The following is a 17,491-nucleotide window of genomic DNA, read 5'->3' as shown; positions in this document are numbered from 1 at the left end:
CTGCACGTCCCCCCGAGGACACGTTTCCCGTGCTTTCTGCCCAAGACCTCATTCTTCATCGCTAACTGGGAGCGGTGGGTCGGTCTCTGATTCCCTAAACTGCTGGTGAGAAGGCACACGGCTGAGTCGAGGGCAGGGCCTGGAGGTTCGGGGTGTGGTGTCTGCACACGTTCCAGGCCGCGGAGATGCCCACCCCTCCCCCGCCGCCCCTGCCCGGCGTCCCTCCTCTCTCATGCCCCTTCCCGCTGCAAACATCTTCCGACCCTTGTGCAACGACACGTTCTCTCCGTCTCCCTCTCCGAAGCAGGCGTGCAGACGGACAGGGCTCCCTCCGGGAGGGCCGGGGACACGACCGACGCATTTCTTGAGCCTCAGAAAAGACGCTTGCACTCACCCCGTCGTGTTATCTGCTGTGACCCGAGAGGATCTGCACGGACTCGTGCCGGGCATGCGCGGGGTGGGTCGGCTGCCTCTTCCTAAACTGGGACGCGCGGAGGCGGGAAGCGATGGCTTGTCCCTGCCTGCTCAGTCTCTGTGTCTGGAAGCGCACGGGTGAGGCGGTCACGTCATGTAGACCCTGGGCTAGTCCGAGGAGGAGCGCCTGGTCTGCCCTGGCCCCTTGGGCCACTTTCCCTGCGCAGCCGTGTGCTTGGCCCTGCATTTCCCCAAGACACACGGACGCACCGGCAGGCGGGTGGCAGAGATGGAGACGCTGGCGTTCAGGGACCTCAGGTCTCGGGGCTTGGCACGTGCTGTGGGTTTACGGCCTCTCGGCTGCACGCTCATCCCTCTTCGCGCTGCCTTGTGGGGTAGGAGCGGCAGGCCGGAAACACGTCTCCCCCACCCGCTGGGCGAGGTTAGACTTTGTCCACTGAAGGTGCTGGAGAGACTCACAGGCACACATGGAAGGGGCTTCTCTCCTGGTTCAGATGTTTTTCTGTCTGCAGCATGGGGACTGGCGGCATGTGGGAGGCCCAGCGGCAGCTCCTGTAGGCTCCGACTGGGGAGCGACCAGCCGAGGCCCCCAGTCCCTGGCCAGTCCACTTACTGCTGCGAGGCTCTGTCCCCCACACAGACACACCTTTGGGGAGGTGGAACCTCCAGGCTTGGAGCAGGAAGCTGCCACACAGGTTCAACTGCCTGTCCTCGCCAGGGCGTTCCGGCAACCCCATTAGCTAAGGGTCATTGTAGGAAGTGCTCCGAGCCCTACGACAGGTGTGGCGTCTGTGCCCTGTCTGCGCCCCGTCAGCCGCACCCTCCCCACCCAGCTGTTAGGAAGCAGCACCTGCACTTGTCAGCCCCTCAGTGAAGTGTTCTAGTCCTGCTTCCAGACTCTCCCTGTCAAATGAGGTAAGACCCGTGGCAAGCCGAAACCGGAACCAGGACTGGAAACACAAATGCATCAGTCACACGGCTCGGGGTCTGTCCACAGCCCCGAAATGGCGGGAGAGCTTTGGTCTGACTCCTGGAAGTCAGGGGAGTGAAAGGAGCCTGCGGCTCACGGAAGGAGCCGGGACGAGGAGGCTGGATGCCTCATTCAAGGAGGGAACCCCATACACCGGCCCCCTCGAGGAGCCCCTGCAGAAGCCCGGGCATGGCCCGTTCCCCTGATGTCAGTCACCCGGGCCCGCACTTGGTGATGGCCGGCTCCCTAGCTCTCCCAGACGCCTGCCTATGAGACAGGGCCGTCGGGGCTCCGGAATCCAGCCCAGGACAGCTCGCTGAGCTGGATACCGTGGGGGGTTGGGGGCTGGGCCGGCGCACCCTCTGGACCCGACCAGCAGGCCCCACGGCACGGCCATCTCGCTGTGCCCTTGCAGGGGGCACTTGGGTCCCGCGCACGGCGAGGCGGGAGTCCCCTGCCCGCAGGAGCGCGGTTGGCGGGTCTGCGGGCTTGTGTTCACCCAGCGGCTGGCACCATCAGCAGACGCCTCTGCCTCTTCCCCACGCACCCCTTCTCTACCTCTGTCTTCCCTGCACCCTCCCACTGGCTCGGGAGCACGCCCTCGTTCACGAACCACAGGCACACTCTCTTCTCTCCGACCTGACTGACGCCTGCCCCCCACGCCCGCCTCCGCAGACCCCGTTTCCCTGGAGCCCCTTGGAGTCGAGGCTGTTGGTTTTCCACTGGCTGCACGGCCTGCCCTACCCTCTGGGCCCCGCTGCACCACCGTCCCCTCCTCTGCTGGGGTCTCCTGCCACTGACCCACAGCTGTCCTTAGGCAGCCCATGCCCACCAAGACTGGCCCCCACCCCAAGTTCCTCCCCTGCTCCCTGACCTCTTCCCCGGGCCTGGTTTCCAAACACAAGAGACCGCTTCCTCCTGCCCTGCTGGGTCAAGGTCAACAAAGGAGGGCTTGATGGTGAGACTGCAGGAGCCCTGTCCGTGGTCTCCGCGCACTCACGCAGAGGGGCCCAGCCCCTCATTGGTATGAATCAAAAAACCTCCGCCGGGACACCCAGTCCCCACCTAAGTCCCATGTGCCCCTAACAACGGATCAGACAACAGGGGCAAGCAGAGTCTGGACATAAGGGCACTGTGACCTCTATCTGACCTCACCACGCCTCAGTTTATCTATCTGTGAAATGGGAGAAATCAGGCATCTCCCTCTTCCGGCTGCCGTGAGAGTTATGGGAATTCAGACGTGCCTGTGCTGAGCAGGTCGTGAGCGTCTGGTAAGCACCAGCCGTGGTCCTAACTGTCGGCGGGTCCTGTGAATGCTTGGCAGCCAGAGACCAATGGGGGCGTGGCCGCTGTGCCCGGATGGGGACCCTCTCCCATCGGCAGCCGAGGCAAAGACCAGGGGGTAGGGGCTCCCTGGGGGCCAGCGGCTTCCAGAGTCCGGAGGTTTCTGAATTGGGTGTCCAGCAGGCTAGAACGAGCAAGAGGCCGGAGACCCTTCCCTCCAGAAACGGGGACCATGTGGCTGAGCTCCTGCTAGGGGACAATACTCAGGCTTGGCTTGAAGCCGAGCAGGAAAACGTGCTCCATGTGAATGAACAGGGACACGGCTGGCGAGGAAGTGCTGTGCCCGGGCGGGACAGGGAGCGGCCCGCAGCGGACACTGCGGCTCCCCTGGGCTGACTTGCCAGGTGGAAACCGGGGTGTGCGGGCTCAGCCCCACGCTCGCCTGAGGGCGTCCGTCTTGCAGAGAGACGCCCCGTGAGCCGCGGTGGGTCACAGTGGCCGCCCTGAGAGAGGATGGGCCCCCGCTCAGGAGGCTCAGGGCGCCTGGCAGCCCCTCCCGATCGAGGTGGGGCCCGGGCCCGTCAGACCCACATGGAAGCGGCACCACGGGGGGCGGCACCACGGGGAGCGGCCACCGAACCCCTATGGCCTGAGGTTCTGTGAAGCTGGGAGAGGAGCTCTCACACGGGACGGGATCCTTCCTGGGACGATCAGCTGAGGGGGAACCTTACGGCGTCTCTTATGTACACGACGGACCCACAGAGTTGGCCACCCGGGTGTCTGAAGCAAGACAAGGGCGCTCTGGACATGGACATGCAAACGTCCTCGCCAAGGCCATAAGGGGTAAAACAGCACTTCGGCACACAGGACCACGGTCCCAGAGCCTTGAACATGACAAAGTTGCCTCACTCAGCCGAGACCCAAGCCCCCAGCGACCGAGGAACACCACGGCACCTGCAAACCCCCAGGCTTGGTCCCCGGGTTCCGGGAGCTCGGGGCTCAGCCCCCCGAACTCAGGACGTTGAGAAAGCGCTTCTGCCAGCTCTCCCGCAGAGTCCTGCCCTGGTTCCCCACCTACCGAACCCTGGCGTCCGGTTGGCGAGACTGGAGTAGGCGTTCCCGCTGGGCGAGGAGGTAGCTGGGCTGGAGAGGGGGCTGTAGGAGGACGGGTCCGCCGGGTAGGTGTGGCTCGTGCCGATCCCAAAGGGAGATGACTGAGTCTTGCCGGACTGTGAAGGGATTTGCTATGATCAGGACACAGCAAAGAGAAGGGAAGCGTCACCAACAGGCCTCTGTCCTGGTCCCCAGGCCGCATGGGCTGACGGCAACTCCCCACGGTTCTCCTGCCCACCTGGGTCCAACCTGGCCCAGCATGTGTGGGTCCAGAAACTGGGGCGGGTCTGGGTGAAGTCACCCCCCGCCCTACAAGGATGGGGTCCTATGGCTTTTGCTGATGAGGGCCTGGTACTACAAACACACAGAGAAGTCCCCTGGGCCACCCGATGCCCATGTCACAGTGCCTACCAGGGAGCGGTGTGTGTCCCAGGGCTGGGGGTCCTCATGCACTCCGGCAGGGGCAGACGGGGATCCAGAGTGGTGAGGGGGCTCGCTCCTCACAGAGCGTCTGTGGATCTGCCCTGTCCCCCAGCTTCCCGTCCACGGCAGGACTCTGGCCGCGGAAAGCGCACGGGACTCTGCTGTTGGGCCCCTCCCGGGTGCTCTGACCCGCCTGGACCTGGGAACATCTCCCTCCCCGGAGCCCCTACCTGTCCGGGAAAGGGTGGCCGGCTCCCTGTCCAGGCCACCTGACTCTGGTTCAGCTGCCGGGAGATCTGGGACATGTTCTGGCCGGTTGACGAGGAGGACTGGATGTCATTCACGCCAGGCACATGGACCACGGAAGAGCTGGAAGGGATGAGACCGCGTTCATCCCGAGGAGACGCCTCACCCCTACGCAGGCCCCCCGGGGGCACCCCCTGTTGGCTCGCAGCAGCCACCTCTGTCCGTCAGTCTCTCTCTCTAGCATAGAACACGCCAGGACAAAGCGGCCCACGCGTGGCCAGCGCCCGGGTGCTCCTCCTCGCCCCTGGGACCCTCTCTGCGTCACCTCTGTGGCCTGCCTCGTGCTCCCCCCGGACCCTGGGCCCCACTCTCTCCTCCGAGCCGCCCACCCCATGTCTCCGAGGGAGAAGCTCCTCAGCGTGAAAATCAGCCTCAGTGCGGACCCGGGGCCTTATGTGCTGGTTAATGCGTCCCCCTGGGGCGCCTACGGGCTCTGGACTGTGGGACTGGGCCGCGGGCTATCAAGGGGCTGGTCTTGAACAGGACAACCTGTCGGGGGACACCCCATCTGGAGGATGCTGTGGGGAGCCGGCCCCCACCGCCCTGTGTCTCCCACGTCCTCCAGTCAGTACGGGGCACAGGCTGGTAAGTCCCAGGTGCCTCTGTGCCCGGCCCCCTGCAGGTGCCACCTCTGACCTGCCGTCTGGGCTCCCAGGCCAGCGGCACACCCTGCCGCCCGCAGCGTTTTCCAGCCGTGGCGATGCTACAGTATCCCACAACACACGCGCGATAAAGAGGGGAGGTGAGAGCTTCCGTTTGGCTTCATGCCCTTCGTCCTGGAGCAGCTCAGAGCGGGGCAGCGCTGCGGGCCAGGAGGGAGCCAAGGCTGGGGGACTGGGCTGACCGTGGTTTCAAAGAAAGGCAGCGTACGGGCCGGCAGAGAAAAGTGGGTACGGGCTTACTGCGTGTGTTATCATAGTTGTTCCATGCTCTCCGGTCCCTCGTCAGATAGGGACGCTCCAAGTGTGTCTGTGCCTCCTTGTCCCAGGCACCCCCAAGCGCACAGCACTCCCCTGCCGCCACCCCTCCCTCAACACAAGGGCCCTTCCCCACCCTCCCTCCTGATGAGCCGGCGGCCTCGGAAAGCCTCTGCCGATCCTGTTCTCTGTGGGTCGGGGTCTCTCCCCACACGCTCAGCCTTCACGTCCTCCTGGGGCACTGGCGGACGAGGGCGGGACCCTGTGCCCAGCAAGCCCATGCCCGGCACTCCCTAGAGCCCCCAGGGACGCCTGCCTCAGTGCACACAGGTGGGTCACGGCTGCCAGGCCCACGGCTGCCAGGCCCATGGCTGGGCTCAGCGTGAGGACGCGCTCAGGGGCCTGCGGTGACATCGCTCTGCCAGAGCTCGGGGCGCCGGACCTCCGACAGCCACACCCACCCCGCGCCCTCCCCACACCCGCCAGCCTGGGCCCCTCACATTGACAGGAAATCCGGCTCATGGCCTGGCCTAGCAGCTCCCCGACATCCATCTCTCCTCCCCCTCTCCCTCCGTCTGTCCTTCCCTCCTGCCCTTCCACAGACGAGCAGCGAGAGAGGCTTTCCCGATGCCGGACTGTGCGCAGGGGCCGCCGTCCCGCCCCTTCCCCGCACAGCCAGCTGGCCACGAGCCGGCCTCTCCTCCGCCACTGCCCTCCGACTCCTGTTTCCATGACAACAGCCTCACCCCGGCTCAGCGTCTGCAGCGCGACCACGTGGCACCTCCCTTGCCACGTCGCCCCCCGGACCACGCCCCTCTTTCCCTCCGGCCCCCCGCGTGGCATTCAAGGCCTCCGCAGCCTCCTCCGGCTTCGCCCAGACCCCGAGCCTCTCCCTGCCTGCGGCCTCCCAGGCCTCGCTCAGCGCGTTCCGGAGGCGGTCTCTCTGCGCCCCCAAGGGGCCACGTGACCTTTGCTCCCAGGCTCGGCTCACAGTCGGCCAGGCCTTCCCCGCTCTGTTCCCATTCCCAACGGCCCCCTCACCTCCGGCCTCCGCCCCTCCCCGCTGCCTCCGTCCAGACGGAGGATCTGGCAGCTGGGGTCGGGGTCGGGAGCACCCGATGAGCCGGGGCAGGTTGGTGAGGACGGCACGGCAGCCGCTCCCTGGGGGACCCCGCCTCATCCTGCAGGCCCCAGACCAGAGGTGCTGCCATGGGCCCCAGCACCCCCGCCCGGTACGTACCTGAAGGCCTTCCCGGAGTGCCCCGGGGGGAACGGGCTGCCCTGGGAGTAGATCTGCTGTGTCCCGGCCGCAGGCGCTGAGCTCATCATCTTCTTGTCCGCTAGAAGAGCACAGCGAGGTCACGCTCAAGGGCTCCCCGTCCTCCAGACCACGGCACGGGCACCCGGGGGGCAGGTGCAGGGCTGGGCGTCCCCAAGCAGGACAGACCCATCCCGGCTGCCCGTCCACGTGTGCCTGCCCCGCCCTCGCCTCCACGCCCTCCGTCTCCCGGGGCCTTCTGTGTGCCCAGGAGGGCGCTAGGCTGTCCTCTGGCACTGAGGCCTGGCCATGCGCCCCGGAAAGCAGGCCCGTTCCAAGACTTGGGAAGATAGAAAGGACCAGTGGGCGTTCTTCCTCAGACACGGCTACTGACTCCTTCCACGCCGTGGAGGAAACACAGAACCGTGGCTCGGAGGAGCCGTGCCGGAGCTCAGAGCCCAGCTCTGCCCTATGATGGGGCAGGGGGGTTGGACATGTTTGTTCTAGAGCCTCTCGCTGCCCTACGACGTCAAAACTCCTGCACCCGTTGCTCCCACGACCCCTGACAGCCCACCCACAAGACACGGCACCAAAGGACGTCAACGTTAGTTATGTGGCAAGGATGTGGGGCCTACGCAGACCCCTCCCCTGTACCTGTCTCTGGCTGGTGGGGGATCCCCCTGGGGTGCACACGAGCAGCGATGGACGCTCAGGCTCGGGGGCTTGCAGCCGAGGGGAAGGCGCCGGCGGCCATGTGCTGAATCTCCCACGCGTGCAAACCTCCCCTGTGACGTTTTGTCACGCTGAAGCCCTGAGCAGTTTCCCTGGTCCGTTCCCTTTGCTGGGACGACAGGGCGCCCGGAGGAGACACCGACAGGGCGGAAGGGCCCGGCCTCTTGGCGTGCATTTCCGAGCGGTCCGCAGGCTCGAGTCTTGCAGAGGAAGACGCAGCTCGCGGTCCCGGGGAGCGGCGCCCGAGGGACTTCTCGTGACTTTTCACTTAAGGTAAGCGATCCTTCTCACGTATTCTGAGTGGTTTGGGTCAACAAGAAGCACATTTTTTCCTAACTGCTCCGAAACATTTGTAGGCCACAAAATTGTACGGAAAGTCTTGGTTTTATTATTCGATCTTCTATAGTTTCCTTCGTGTTGTGACTTTGATCTGCCTGATGTGTCGGAGATGAAGAAACACACCTTGAGGTCTCCCGCCGCAACCTGGCTTTATCGGATTTTCGTGGATTTCCAGTTACTCTTTCCCACGTTCTAGGGCTCACGATACATACACCGCCTCGTCAAGTCACCGTGTAGAGCAGCGCTCGGGCGACGGTGCCTTCCGGGGTCCGCGGGCACCAGGCCCCCACCCCTCCGCGCCGCAGTTCACCACGTGAGGTTGGACACGGCCCATTGGGCAGCACGTGACCCGGGAGCTGCCGTCGGGTCCTTGGACACCCGTGGATTCTACCATCATGACATTCAGACTTTCTCATGATTTCACTTTTCCCCCAAGTGTTTTGCAATTTGCTAAAAACGTCCTCATCTTTTCTTGGAAGCGAGACTTCCTGCCTTCTTTTCTCTTGCCTCCTTTCAAGAGTGGCTATTTTTGAACACCCTGGAAGCTTTGTGGCTCTAGAAATATCAGAGGAAAAAAACATACAGGCCAACGAGAAATTCTGTTTATGACCCTAACCCAAGATGTGCCCGGGTCTTTGCCGAATCCATTGGGTTCTGGTTTTTCCGCATCTTCTGTATCTTCTGGCAATTTGTATCCTGGTCGTCGGGGTTCCTGGCGTCCCCTTCGCACTCCTGCTTTCTCAGCCCGCCCCTTCCACCCCCGCGTTCTGTGTTGATTCACCCCACAGACAAGCCCAGTCCCTGGCAAGCCATGCGCTCGGGAGCTCTGGGTCGATTGTGCGTGTCCGGGGGTGTCGACCTGCGGCCTCCCGTGTGCGGGCGCAGCCTGGCGGCTGGACACGTGGGGGCTCTCCTGTTCTCCTTGTCTGCCAACTCTCCCCCTTCGGTCACCTACATGGGAATGTGTCTTGTCTGTGTCACACCACAACTTCACGTGGATTTCCTAGAAACGCTGCAGGGTCTGATCCGATGCCTCAGGCTTCTCTGGGGGGAAGAGAAAACTTTGAGACGTGCTACTGTTTGCTTTCTTCTCTGCCAACATCAAGAGCCCCTGATGAAGGTGGGCAGCATGTCGGGGCCCACAGGTCACTGCGCCCCACGGGTCAGCATGCGTGGCCCTCGTGGGAGACGGTGCTGCCCCTTCCTCGGCTGCACAGCGGCTGGTCACAGCGGGAATGACGGCCCCGTCGGCAGCACACATGCGGACGCCAGGGGGGCTGAGCCCGGTCTTCCCTCGGCTTCTCTCCTCAGCGGATGCCCACTGCACTGCAACTCGCAGAAATTCCTTGACTCCCACAAAACGGGATCCTTCTGCTGAATTTTGGAACGACACAGACCTTTCCAGATTGTGTATTTTGCTGACCTTAATGGTAATCTGACCGGAAGGGGCAACAGCACGCATGGGCGTCACAGGACAGCTCGATCCAGTACGCGCCACTTTCTCTGGCGACGGCGCTGACGGAGGCGGAGGCCACTCGATGACCGCGACTGAGCGACCACTGGGCGTCCACGTGCCATTCGTTTCCAACCCTCGCATGCAGGAGGCGTGCGGTCTGGGGCCCCAGGGAAGGGGCGAGCGGGGGGCAAGGGTCCACCGGGCTCCTGTTCTGGGGCTCTTGCACACGGAAAACCCACCCGGGGGGCATCTCCCCACGGCCCGGCCGCAGCGCCCCGCCCCCCACCCCCGCCAGGCCCCCGCGCCGTCGGGAAACTTACATGCACTGATCCCCGCAAACATCTCAGCGAACCGGGGGTCCCTTTCCTGGGAGAAGATGGCATCCGCCTTTTCCACAGACTTCCCGGCTTCATGAACGCCAGCCGGCAGGTTGGGGACGGGAACCTGTTTGCGCATGAAAATACGACCGTGTCCCACGTATGAGACACAGAACGTCACCTCCGAGGGGTCCCCTCCTTCCTGCCTCACTGACACTTCGGGCTGGACGGTTTTACAGGTGGGGGGCGTGGGGGCTTTTCTGTTGACAGAGGCCAAGGACAGTCGGGGTGGGGGTGTGACCTGGAGGTCACGGAAAGGATGACGGGGTCACACCGATCACTTCTAGAAAGTTACATAATAATCCGCGTAGGCTAAAGCCCAGGACGCGTGAGGTTTCCCGAGGAGGCCCGCTCTCCGACGCAGCAGGAAAGGCCGAGGGAAGAGGAGGGGACAAGGGAGACGGGAGGGGCAGCACAGGGAGAGGGGGCTCAAGGCAGGACCAGGCGTGGGAGCAGACGGGCACTGGACCAAAGCAGGACAGACGGCTGGGCAGGGGAGGGCTGACAGGGTCCGGAGCTGCCTCCACCGACTTCCTAGTTTGTGAGACGGCGTCCAGAAAGCTACCATGGGCCCCGCCATCTCCGTACTGGCCCAAACCTGCCACCCGGGCTTCACGGGTCCTGCCTCCTTCATGGGCCAGTTCTGCAGAAGGGTCACGGGAGACCCCCAGGGGAGCGAGGCCCCTGCACCGAGTGGCTGGACAGAATAGTTGCGCCTGCAGGGGGTGGCGGTGGGGGAATCAAGCTAAGGGTCGAGCGCAGTCCCCGGTCCCCTGGGCTGCAGACAGTTCCCAGGAGCTCACCTGCGTTAAGTCGTAGGACGACAGCCCGTCCCGCTGGTGCACTTCCAACTCCGCTTGCTGCTGCTGGAGCTGCCTGAGGGACAGGAAGGCAACAGTCACCAAGGATGGGCGTGGCACCCGTGGGGCAGGACCAGAGCCCGCCCCGAGCCCCACGCTGCAGAGGAGACACCCGATGGACCCCTAGACGGGTTCAGTTTTTATTTACTTTATTTTATGAAGACTCTTTAATGCCTCAAATCAAGACCTCAAGCTCTGTACCAGAGGCTGCCTGCATGCAGGAAATAAATTCTGGTTTAAGATTTCTTTGTGCGCAGGTGAAAACACTGCAGGACACATTCCGATCGACCCAGAAACTCCGGTGACTCTGGACTCCCACAGCGTTACTGTCCCCCACATGAGTGCAGAGCGGCTGCCGGGGCCCGCCGGCCTGCGGACGTGAGTTTACGGAGCCTGGACCTTGCCCGGCACACGGCACACCCCAAGCTGCTCCTTTGGAGACAGAAAGAGCCTCCTTATAGAAAACGGCTACTTTATGTTTCAGATGATGGAAACCGTGCTCCTTCCAAGGGGCAGCGAGCCCGACAGCAGTTCAGAGCCTTAAAATGGGGGGGGGGGGGACTACAGCGTCGCTTCCAACTCTAAACGCCAACAAGAATGAGAGGCGAACGGCGATCAGCCAAGTACTGACCAACGTCACACACCCCCGTGCCCGGGGTCAACGGGGAGGTTGCGAGGGACCGTGAGAGCGTAAACACGCAGGCACGACACAGAGACCAGCTACTCATAGAATCGGCGGGCACTGGAGCCGCGTCCACCGGTCGGACAGCGAGTAAGCGCGCGTCGGAGCAAAGTCATAGACGCGTCTTCACGACCAGGCGGGTGAACCACGCTGAGCGCGCTGGCCTGGAGCGGAAAGGCCACACCCGCTGGGAAGTGCGCAGCTCACGGCCTTCCTGGCGTCCCCGGCAGGTCCGTGACACGTCCACTCCTTCCGGGAGTCGCCGGCTGCTGGGGCTTCTGCAGGGATGTACCCAGCGGCCGGAGACGAACAGGGTCTACACGGAGTCGGCGGCGAGAGTGCAGCGACCGTGTGGACCTGTCTGTCGATTCACGGAGCGTGTGCTCCCGGCTGTCCCACGGCCGCTGCTGCGAGGACCGTCGTGGACGCAGGAAGGTACGGTCCGAGCGTGTGGATGAGCTCAGGACAAAATCTGTGCGCTGGGACTATGGCCACGGGCAGCACGTGGCCCACGTGGAAAACAAAATTTGGAGAATGTCTCTTCCGTGTTTGCGTGAACTGGCCAGACTTCCCTTATCCGTGTCGCCATGTGTTTCGAAGCCAGAGTGATCTGCGTGGTCCCTTCTGAACACTTGGGAGGTGCGGGTCGTCTCCCCCGCGCCCGCCCCATGCTCTGAGCCTGGAGGCAGGGGAGGAAGCCCTCAAAGATGCCATCCCCTCTGCTGGGGGCCAGAGGCACAGGGGCTGTGGTGAAGGGCAAGTCTGCCAGCGAGCCCAGAGGTCAAATGCAGGGAGAGCAGGAGCCTGCAGAGGAGCGTCCCTGCAGAGGGGGTCCTGTGGGGGGTCCTGCTCTGGAGGAGGCCATGTGGTCTGGCCAAGGGGAGCTGCTGACTGCAGCAGGCCAGCAGGAAGGACACCTCTGTCCTCTGCACACTTACCCCAGGCCCCTGTTCTCAAGGCAACTCTTGCTGGGCTCACACAGAGAGCCCCGAGCCCTCCCCGAGGATGTCTGCTGAACTCCCTTCACAACAGAGCGCATGGAGGCCTGGAGAAGTGGGGTGTGCAGAGAAGCCCCAGTGCTCTGAAGAGGGTTTGGGGCAGTGGCCACCTCATGGCATGGAGGACACCCCACCGGGGGGAGGCAGCCCCAGGCGAGCCACTGTGCTGGCCGGCGATGAGACTGGTGGGACATGCGGCCGGCCGGGAGCCTGGCCTCAGCGGCAGCTGTGCTCCTCCAGCCCTGGGACAGGGGAGCCCCCAGACTCTCACCCCACTGCCCCCAGCCAGTCCCTCCAGTGGCCGGACAGCTGGAGGCCCAAGGAGAAGGGGCATACACCATCCTGTTCACAAAGGTTAACAGCGGCTTGCGGACATCCAGGCGCCCTGAGGCTGTGGGAGGTGTAGACGGAGAACGCTAGGCTGTGTAGGTCCAGGGGCGGCTGTCCGGATGGCTGACCACTTCCGCTCCCCGAGCAGAGCAAGAGCCGGTCCACAGCACCCACCCAAGACAAGGCCAGTCTCGGCTTCCCTCCTCTGCTGGGGAGCTCACTGCGTCCCGCGACGGCCACTCCCTCCTTCGCAGAGCTGGTCGTGAAAATCTGTGCCGCAAACAGCCCGAGTCCACGTCCTGCCCCTCCCACCACCGAGAAACACAACATAAGCCAAATTCTGTCCCTGAACTCTTCTCCGGCGGCCAGAGAGAGGACAGTGTGGACACCACTCACCCCCGCACTGCACCCTTCACGTGTGGCCCCCCCAGGAAGACCTCTCAGAAGACAACCTCACTGGGGGACCCCTGACCAGTGTATTTAGATCCAGCCCGGGTGGGCTGCCTGTCCCGGGAAGCCACTGAAACGTCCACACCAGGCTCTGGGTTAGACCCAGAGGAGAGGACGGGACGTGCAGACCCACGTGGTAGGGGTCCTCAGAGTGTGGACAGGGTCTGGGAGGACAGCGGGCAGGACGTGTGCTGTGGCCGGTGCGGGAGAACAGGTGGCTTGTCTCCCGCCCTGGGGGCGAGAGCCCCGGGGAAAGGTGAGCCAGAAAACACGGCGCGTTCCCCCAGGCCGTCTGCACCCACACCCGCAACGCCTGGGAACTGGGGCACTGAAAAGGATTTTTAACTGCTATTTCCAAGTATTTTAAAAGAACATAACGATCTGTAGAAAAATCACAACTTTCTCTCTCTCCTTATTCTCACTCCAGGGTTTTACTATTCTGGCTACACCCGGGGCAGCACCCATGTCACTCACTCGCAGGGCCCTGAAGCCTGAAGCCTGAGCACAGAGCTCACGGCTGGCCCCGGCCATACGGTCCTCCGTCCGCAGCCTGCCCATTTCACGGATGCAGAATGTGGGGCGCAGAGTCCTGAACACGTGCCCGGGACAGTGCACGCAGCACTCAGACCCGTCTACGGACTCCACACTCCGTCCCACGACGTAACAAGGACCGTCACCCCACGTCTTCCATTCCGGAGCGGCAGAAGGGAGAGCAGAGCTGTGCTCCAGGGCTTGTGGGACCAGTGAACGCCTCTCTCCTCCGTCTCTCTCCTCCTCCACAACTTTCCCAGAGCCCAGGCTTCAGCCCACCTGCGCTTGTCCAAGGAGCACCGGCCGCTCCCGCCTGTGGCCGAGCCCATGTCCCACCAGGGCACAGACTATCGGGGAATGGGCAAGAGCATGGAGTGCGGCTGTGTGCCGGGTGCTCCCCTGTAGGTCTGTGCCGCAGGGAGGAAGGGCCCGCACCTCCGCTGTGTACGAGGGCACCGGCAAGGGCCACGGGCGCGCGGGTGGGAGCTTGCTCTCTGCTCTGTCCCCTTCTGGGCCCGAGGAAGCTCCTTCCAGGGGGAGGTAGGAACCATGGTCTCTGGCATGGCCAGCAGGTCCCCAGGCATCTGACCGCACCCCTGTGGTCCGGACACAGCCGCCCCATCCGGCTGACTTTGGTCTCGGTGCCCGTAGTGGCACACCCGCGGAGGAAATGCTGACTCGCAGGCGCCCATCCTGGGAAGAAGTCTGATGGGCTTCCTTGAACATTTCACGGCAATGGAATAAAAATAAACTTGGGTAGGTCTGCAAATTCCAGGGGGGCGGGGGAGGATGTGGCTGCTCCGGGCTCCACCAACAGCACGTGCGGGGGACCCTGCTGTCCACCTCCCCGTCTGCTGCGGACGGGAGCCGAGGATCCCACACCAGGGCCGTCAGGCCCGGGCTTTCCGTCAGCGCGGCCTCCCTGCGGCAGAGGTGTCGGGGGCTGGCCGAGGCGGCGGGGACGGCCGACGCTCCCCGGGACAAAGGGTCTTCCTCAGTCTGAGCAAGAGTGCGACCTGCCACCACGGTGTCAGACGCAGCAGAGACCGCAGCTCTGGGAGAACTGGGATCTGGCGAGGAGCCCTGGGGCTCCTGAGCCCGACCGACTGGAGTGAGGCTCACTGTGCCTGCCACTGACTGAGCGCCGTCTGCACGCCCACCGGCAGGACCCCGAGTGCCCGTCCTGGGGTTTGGAGTTGATTCTACGGAGGAGTGGCGGGAGCGTGTGTTGGCGACAGCTCCTGGGCCACATGGGCGGCTCGGTGTGGGCTGGACGGAAGGCAGGGCGAGCTGGTCAGGAAGGGGATGGAGGATGCCCCGGCACAGGGCAGAGGTCTCCGCGGGGCACTGGGGAAGAGGCAGGGGAGGAGGAGATGGCCCAGAGAGGCTCCCAGACAGAAGCCGTGGGGCCCCGTTCTCTGCCAGGTCGTCTGCCGCAGGTGCCTGGGAGGCTGGGACGGGGGACAAGTCCCAGGCTGGGGCTTGGTGACTGGGAGCGCGGGCCCGTCCCTGGCTAAGGTCTGCGGAGATGAGGAAGGTCACCCGCTCTCACAGCCCACTCTAGGCTCCAGTCTCCTGTAGTCCTGGGGGGCGGGGGTTGCTGCACTGGGTGGGCTCCACTGAGCACGTGCGGACAGACGGCCGGCGGGGGGCGAGGGACGCTACATGACCGGATGTAGTGGGGGCCTGAGGAAGTGCGCAGACCAGCACAGAGAGCATCCGTGGTCACGAAGACCGACGGTGGCCTTGGAACAAGACCGTCAGGACCTGCCAAGGGAGAGCTTCACAAGCCCCTGAAGACGAGCCGGCACCGGCACCGGCCTGCTGCTACCTCGCACGTGTACAGAAGCACCAGCCCCTGCTCAGAGCCCACACTGTGTCCCCACAAGACAGACTCAGCCCCGAGCACATGCACCGCCCGTACACGGGTGCTGTGAGCAGACAAGACCCCGGGCTGTGCCTCCTGCCCTTCTCCCTCCAATGCCACGGGAGCCAGCGCAGAGGGCACAGAGACCTTCCTCTCGGCAGCCTCGCACACAGGCTAAGCACGGCACACTCCGTTCTCCAGGCGGTTCCTTCCACACACTCCTGCCCGAAGGCAGCATGCCTTTCTCGCCCTGAGCATGAGCACAGACGGACCTTCCTGTGGCAGTGAGTCTGCCTGCTGCCGGCGGAGCCCAGCCAACACGTGCTGCAGGCCGCGGGCTCGCCTCCTGGTCGTCACTGCCCTCTGCTGCCCGCAGCGCACATCTCCCGCCACCGTCACCAGGAAAAGGTCGCCGTCAGGTCTGAGGGGGCGTTCTCATCCCCTCCAACCCCACGGAGCTGCCCAGAGCAGCTGCCCTGAGACACGGGACACAGCCCATTGGCCCTGGGCCCCTGCCTCTGAGCTCACAGCAGAGCCTCTGTGGTCCCTGAGGAGGTCCCACCTGTCCTTCTGGGCCCTGGGGCAGCACCACCCATGGGAAGGCGGAATCGGAGGCTGTGGGCGGATGTGCTCCCTCTCTGGCCCTGCGTCCTCACCGCGTGCCTCTGTCCAGGGAACACGGCCCCTCCCTGGTGATGGGCACCCCACGCGTCCTGGAGCCTGCCCCGGGCCTGCGTCCTCCTGAGGGGCTCTGGGAGCACCCGTTGCCAAGAGTATCCAGCCCAGATGGTTGACGCCCGTACAAACATGGGCCTCAATGAGGAACGGTGGAAAGTAGAACAGAAATAAAAACCCAGGAAGGGGGGCTTCACCTGCCCTCTGACCCAAATCAAGAGGACTCTGCCGGATGCCTGGCTAGGATCGGGTCTGAACCCCACGAGGCCCAGATGTGCTGCAGAGCTGACTCGTGCCCGGGCCAGCCTCAGGTCTGAGAGCAGGGTGAGGGCTGTCCCCATGATGCCGTGGGACAACTCTCATCACCTAGGGGGGACAGCCCTCGGCCCCCAGAGGCTGCATCAGAGACCAGGCGGCTCTCCCCGACCCCCCCAGCCAGTAAGCTGACATGAGAATGAAGGTTCTAGAACTGCGTCCAGGGCCCCGTGTACTAGACAGGCTTGCCTGTCTGCACGACCGACGGTGGCAGCTGATGTGGCTGCAGAGGGACCAGGATAGAACGTACCAGCGACAACGTGAGCGGACACTGATCGAGCCAAGCTGGTGTCCTCCCCCCGGGGCTCCCACTGCCCCCACCAGCTGCCCCCAGGCCGGGAGCACACGGTCACCTCAGCCCTGAGACCCTGGGGGGAGACGGGCCCGGGGCTGCAGCTGCCTCTCCACTCTCTCAGCAAGGACCCTCCTCCCCACATGGAGAAGGCTGGGGAGTGACAGACCCTGGTCATACCGAGTTTACCACGTAGCTGCAGGACCCTCTCGGACACGGGGGAAACACAGCCTGATCCGTGGCTGCCGTGCACACCCGCTCTTCCTACAGCCCGGAACGGCGCGGCTGGAAGACGGAGAGGAGCCGCGGCGCCAGGCAGGCCAAGGCAGGAGGAGCAGAGGGGCGCGAGGGGTCACCCAGTTTGGGGATGAACAGTGAGGATCTGCCCGATCACTATGGCCGCTGGGAAAGCGAGTGAGCAGAGTTGGGGGCCAAGGCCAGGCTGTGAGGGGGACAAGGGGATGGGGCCCCAACCGAGGGCTGGCAGAGAGAGCCTGGAGGGCCAGGGAGACCTGGAGCTCCCCGTTCGGGAAGCCGGAGCCGGAGCCGGTGCCGAGTCTCAGGAGGAGCCCGTGGCAGGGCCTGGAGAGGAGCGTGGCCCACAGGAGAGGGAGGATGTGCTGGGAGGGCCCGATCGGCTCCGGGGACCCTCATTCCTGCCACCAGGAGGAGGCAGGACGATCTGCGCGGAGCCTGAAGAAGCAAGTGCACCTCCAGAGCCTACAGCGGGTAGGGGTGGCCCGGGAGGAGCGAACCGGGACACGGTGGCAGGTGCTACTCTGCGCACCGACACGGTTCCAGTCAGCCGCGGCCGGCCCCACACGCCAGGTCCAGCCCCGGGCCTGCCATCCCCCCCACGGCTTCACACGCACCGTCCACAT

General features: G+C 64.3%; 1 protein-coding gene across 7 annotated transcripts in view; it reads right to left on the bottom strand.

The window, feature by feature from the left end:
* Positions 1 to 17,491, bottom strand: part of ARNT2 (aryl hydrocarbon receptor nuclear translocator 2) — a 144,069-nt gene that overhangs the window by 9,823 nt on the left and 116,755 nt on the right. For 5 of the 7 annotated variants that reach the window (XM_059371427.1, XM_059371428.1, XM_059371433.1 and 2 more), the window contains exons 13-17: positions 10,414 to 10,486; positions 9,554 to 9,677; positions 6,689 to 6,788; positions 4,456 to 4,594; positions 3,768 to 3,933 (exon numbers count right to left, since the gene is read on the bottom strand). In XM_059371427.1, the coding sequence (XP_059227410.1) occupies positions 3,768 to 3,933; positions 4,456 to 4,594; positions 6,689 to 6,788; positions 9,554 to 9,677; positions 10,414 to 10,486 (602 nt within the window). The remainder of the gene's footprint in view (positions 1 to 3,767; positions 3,934 to 4,455; positions 4,595 to 6,688; positions 6,789 to 9,553; positions 9,678 to 10,413; positions 10,487 to 17,491) is intronic. The other 2 variants (XM_059371429.1, XM_059371434.1) reach the window with 1 other exon arrangement.

The sequence above is a fragment of the Mustela nigripes genome, chromosome 13, assembly GCF_022355385.1.
Source record: "Mustela nigripes isolate SB6536 chromosome 13, MUSNIG.SB6536, whole genome shotgun sequence".
In the NCBI taxonomy this organism is placed as follows: Eukaryota; Metazoa; Chordata; class Mammalia; order Carnivora; family Mustelidae; genus Mustela; species Mustela nigripes.
This window is presented reverse-complemented; position numbering and strand designations above follow the sequence as displayed.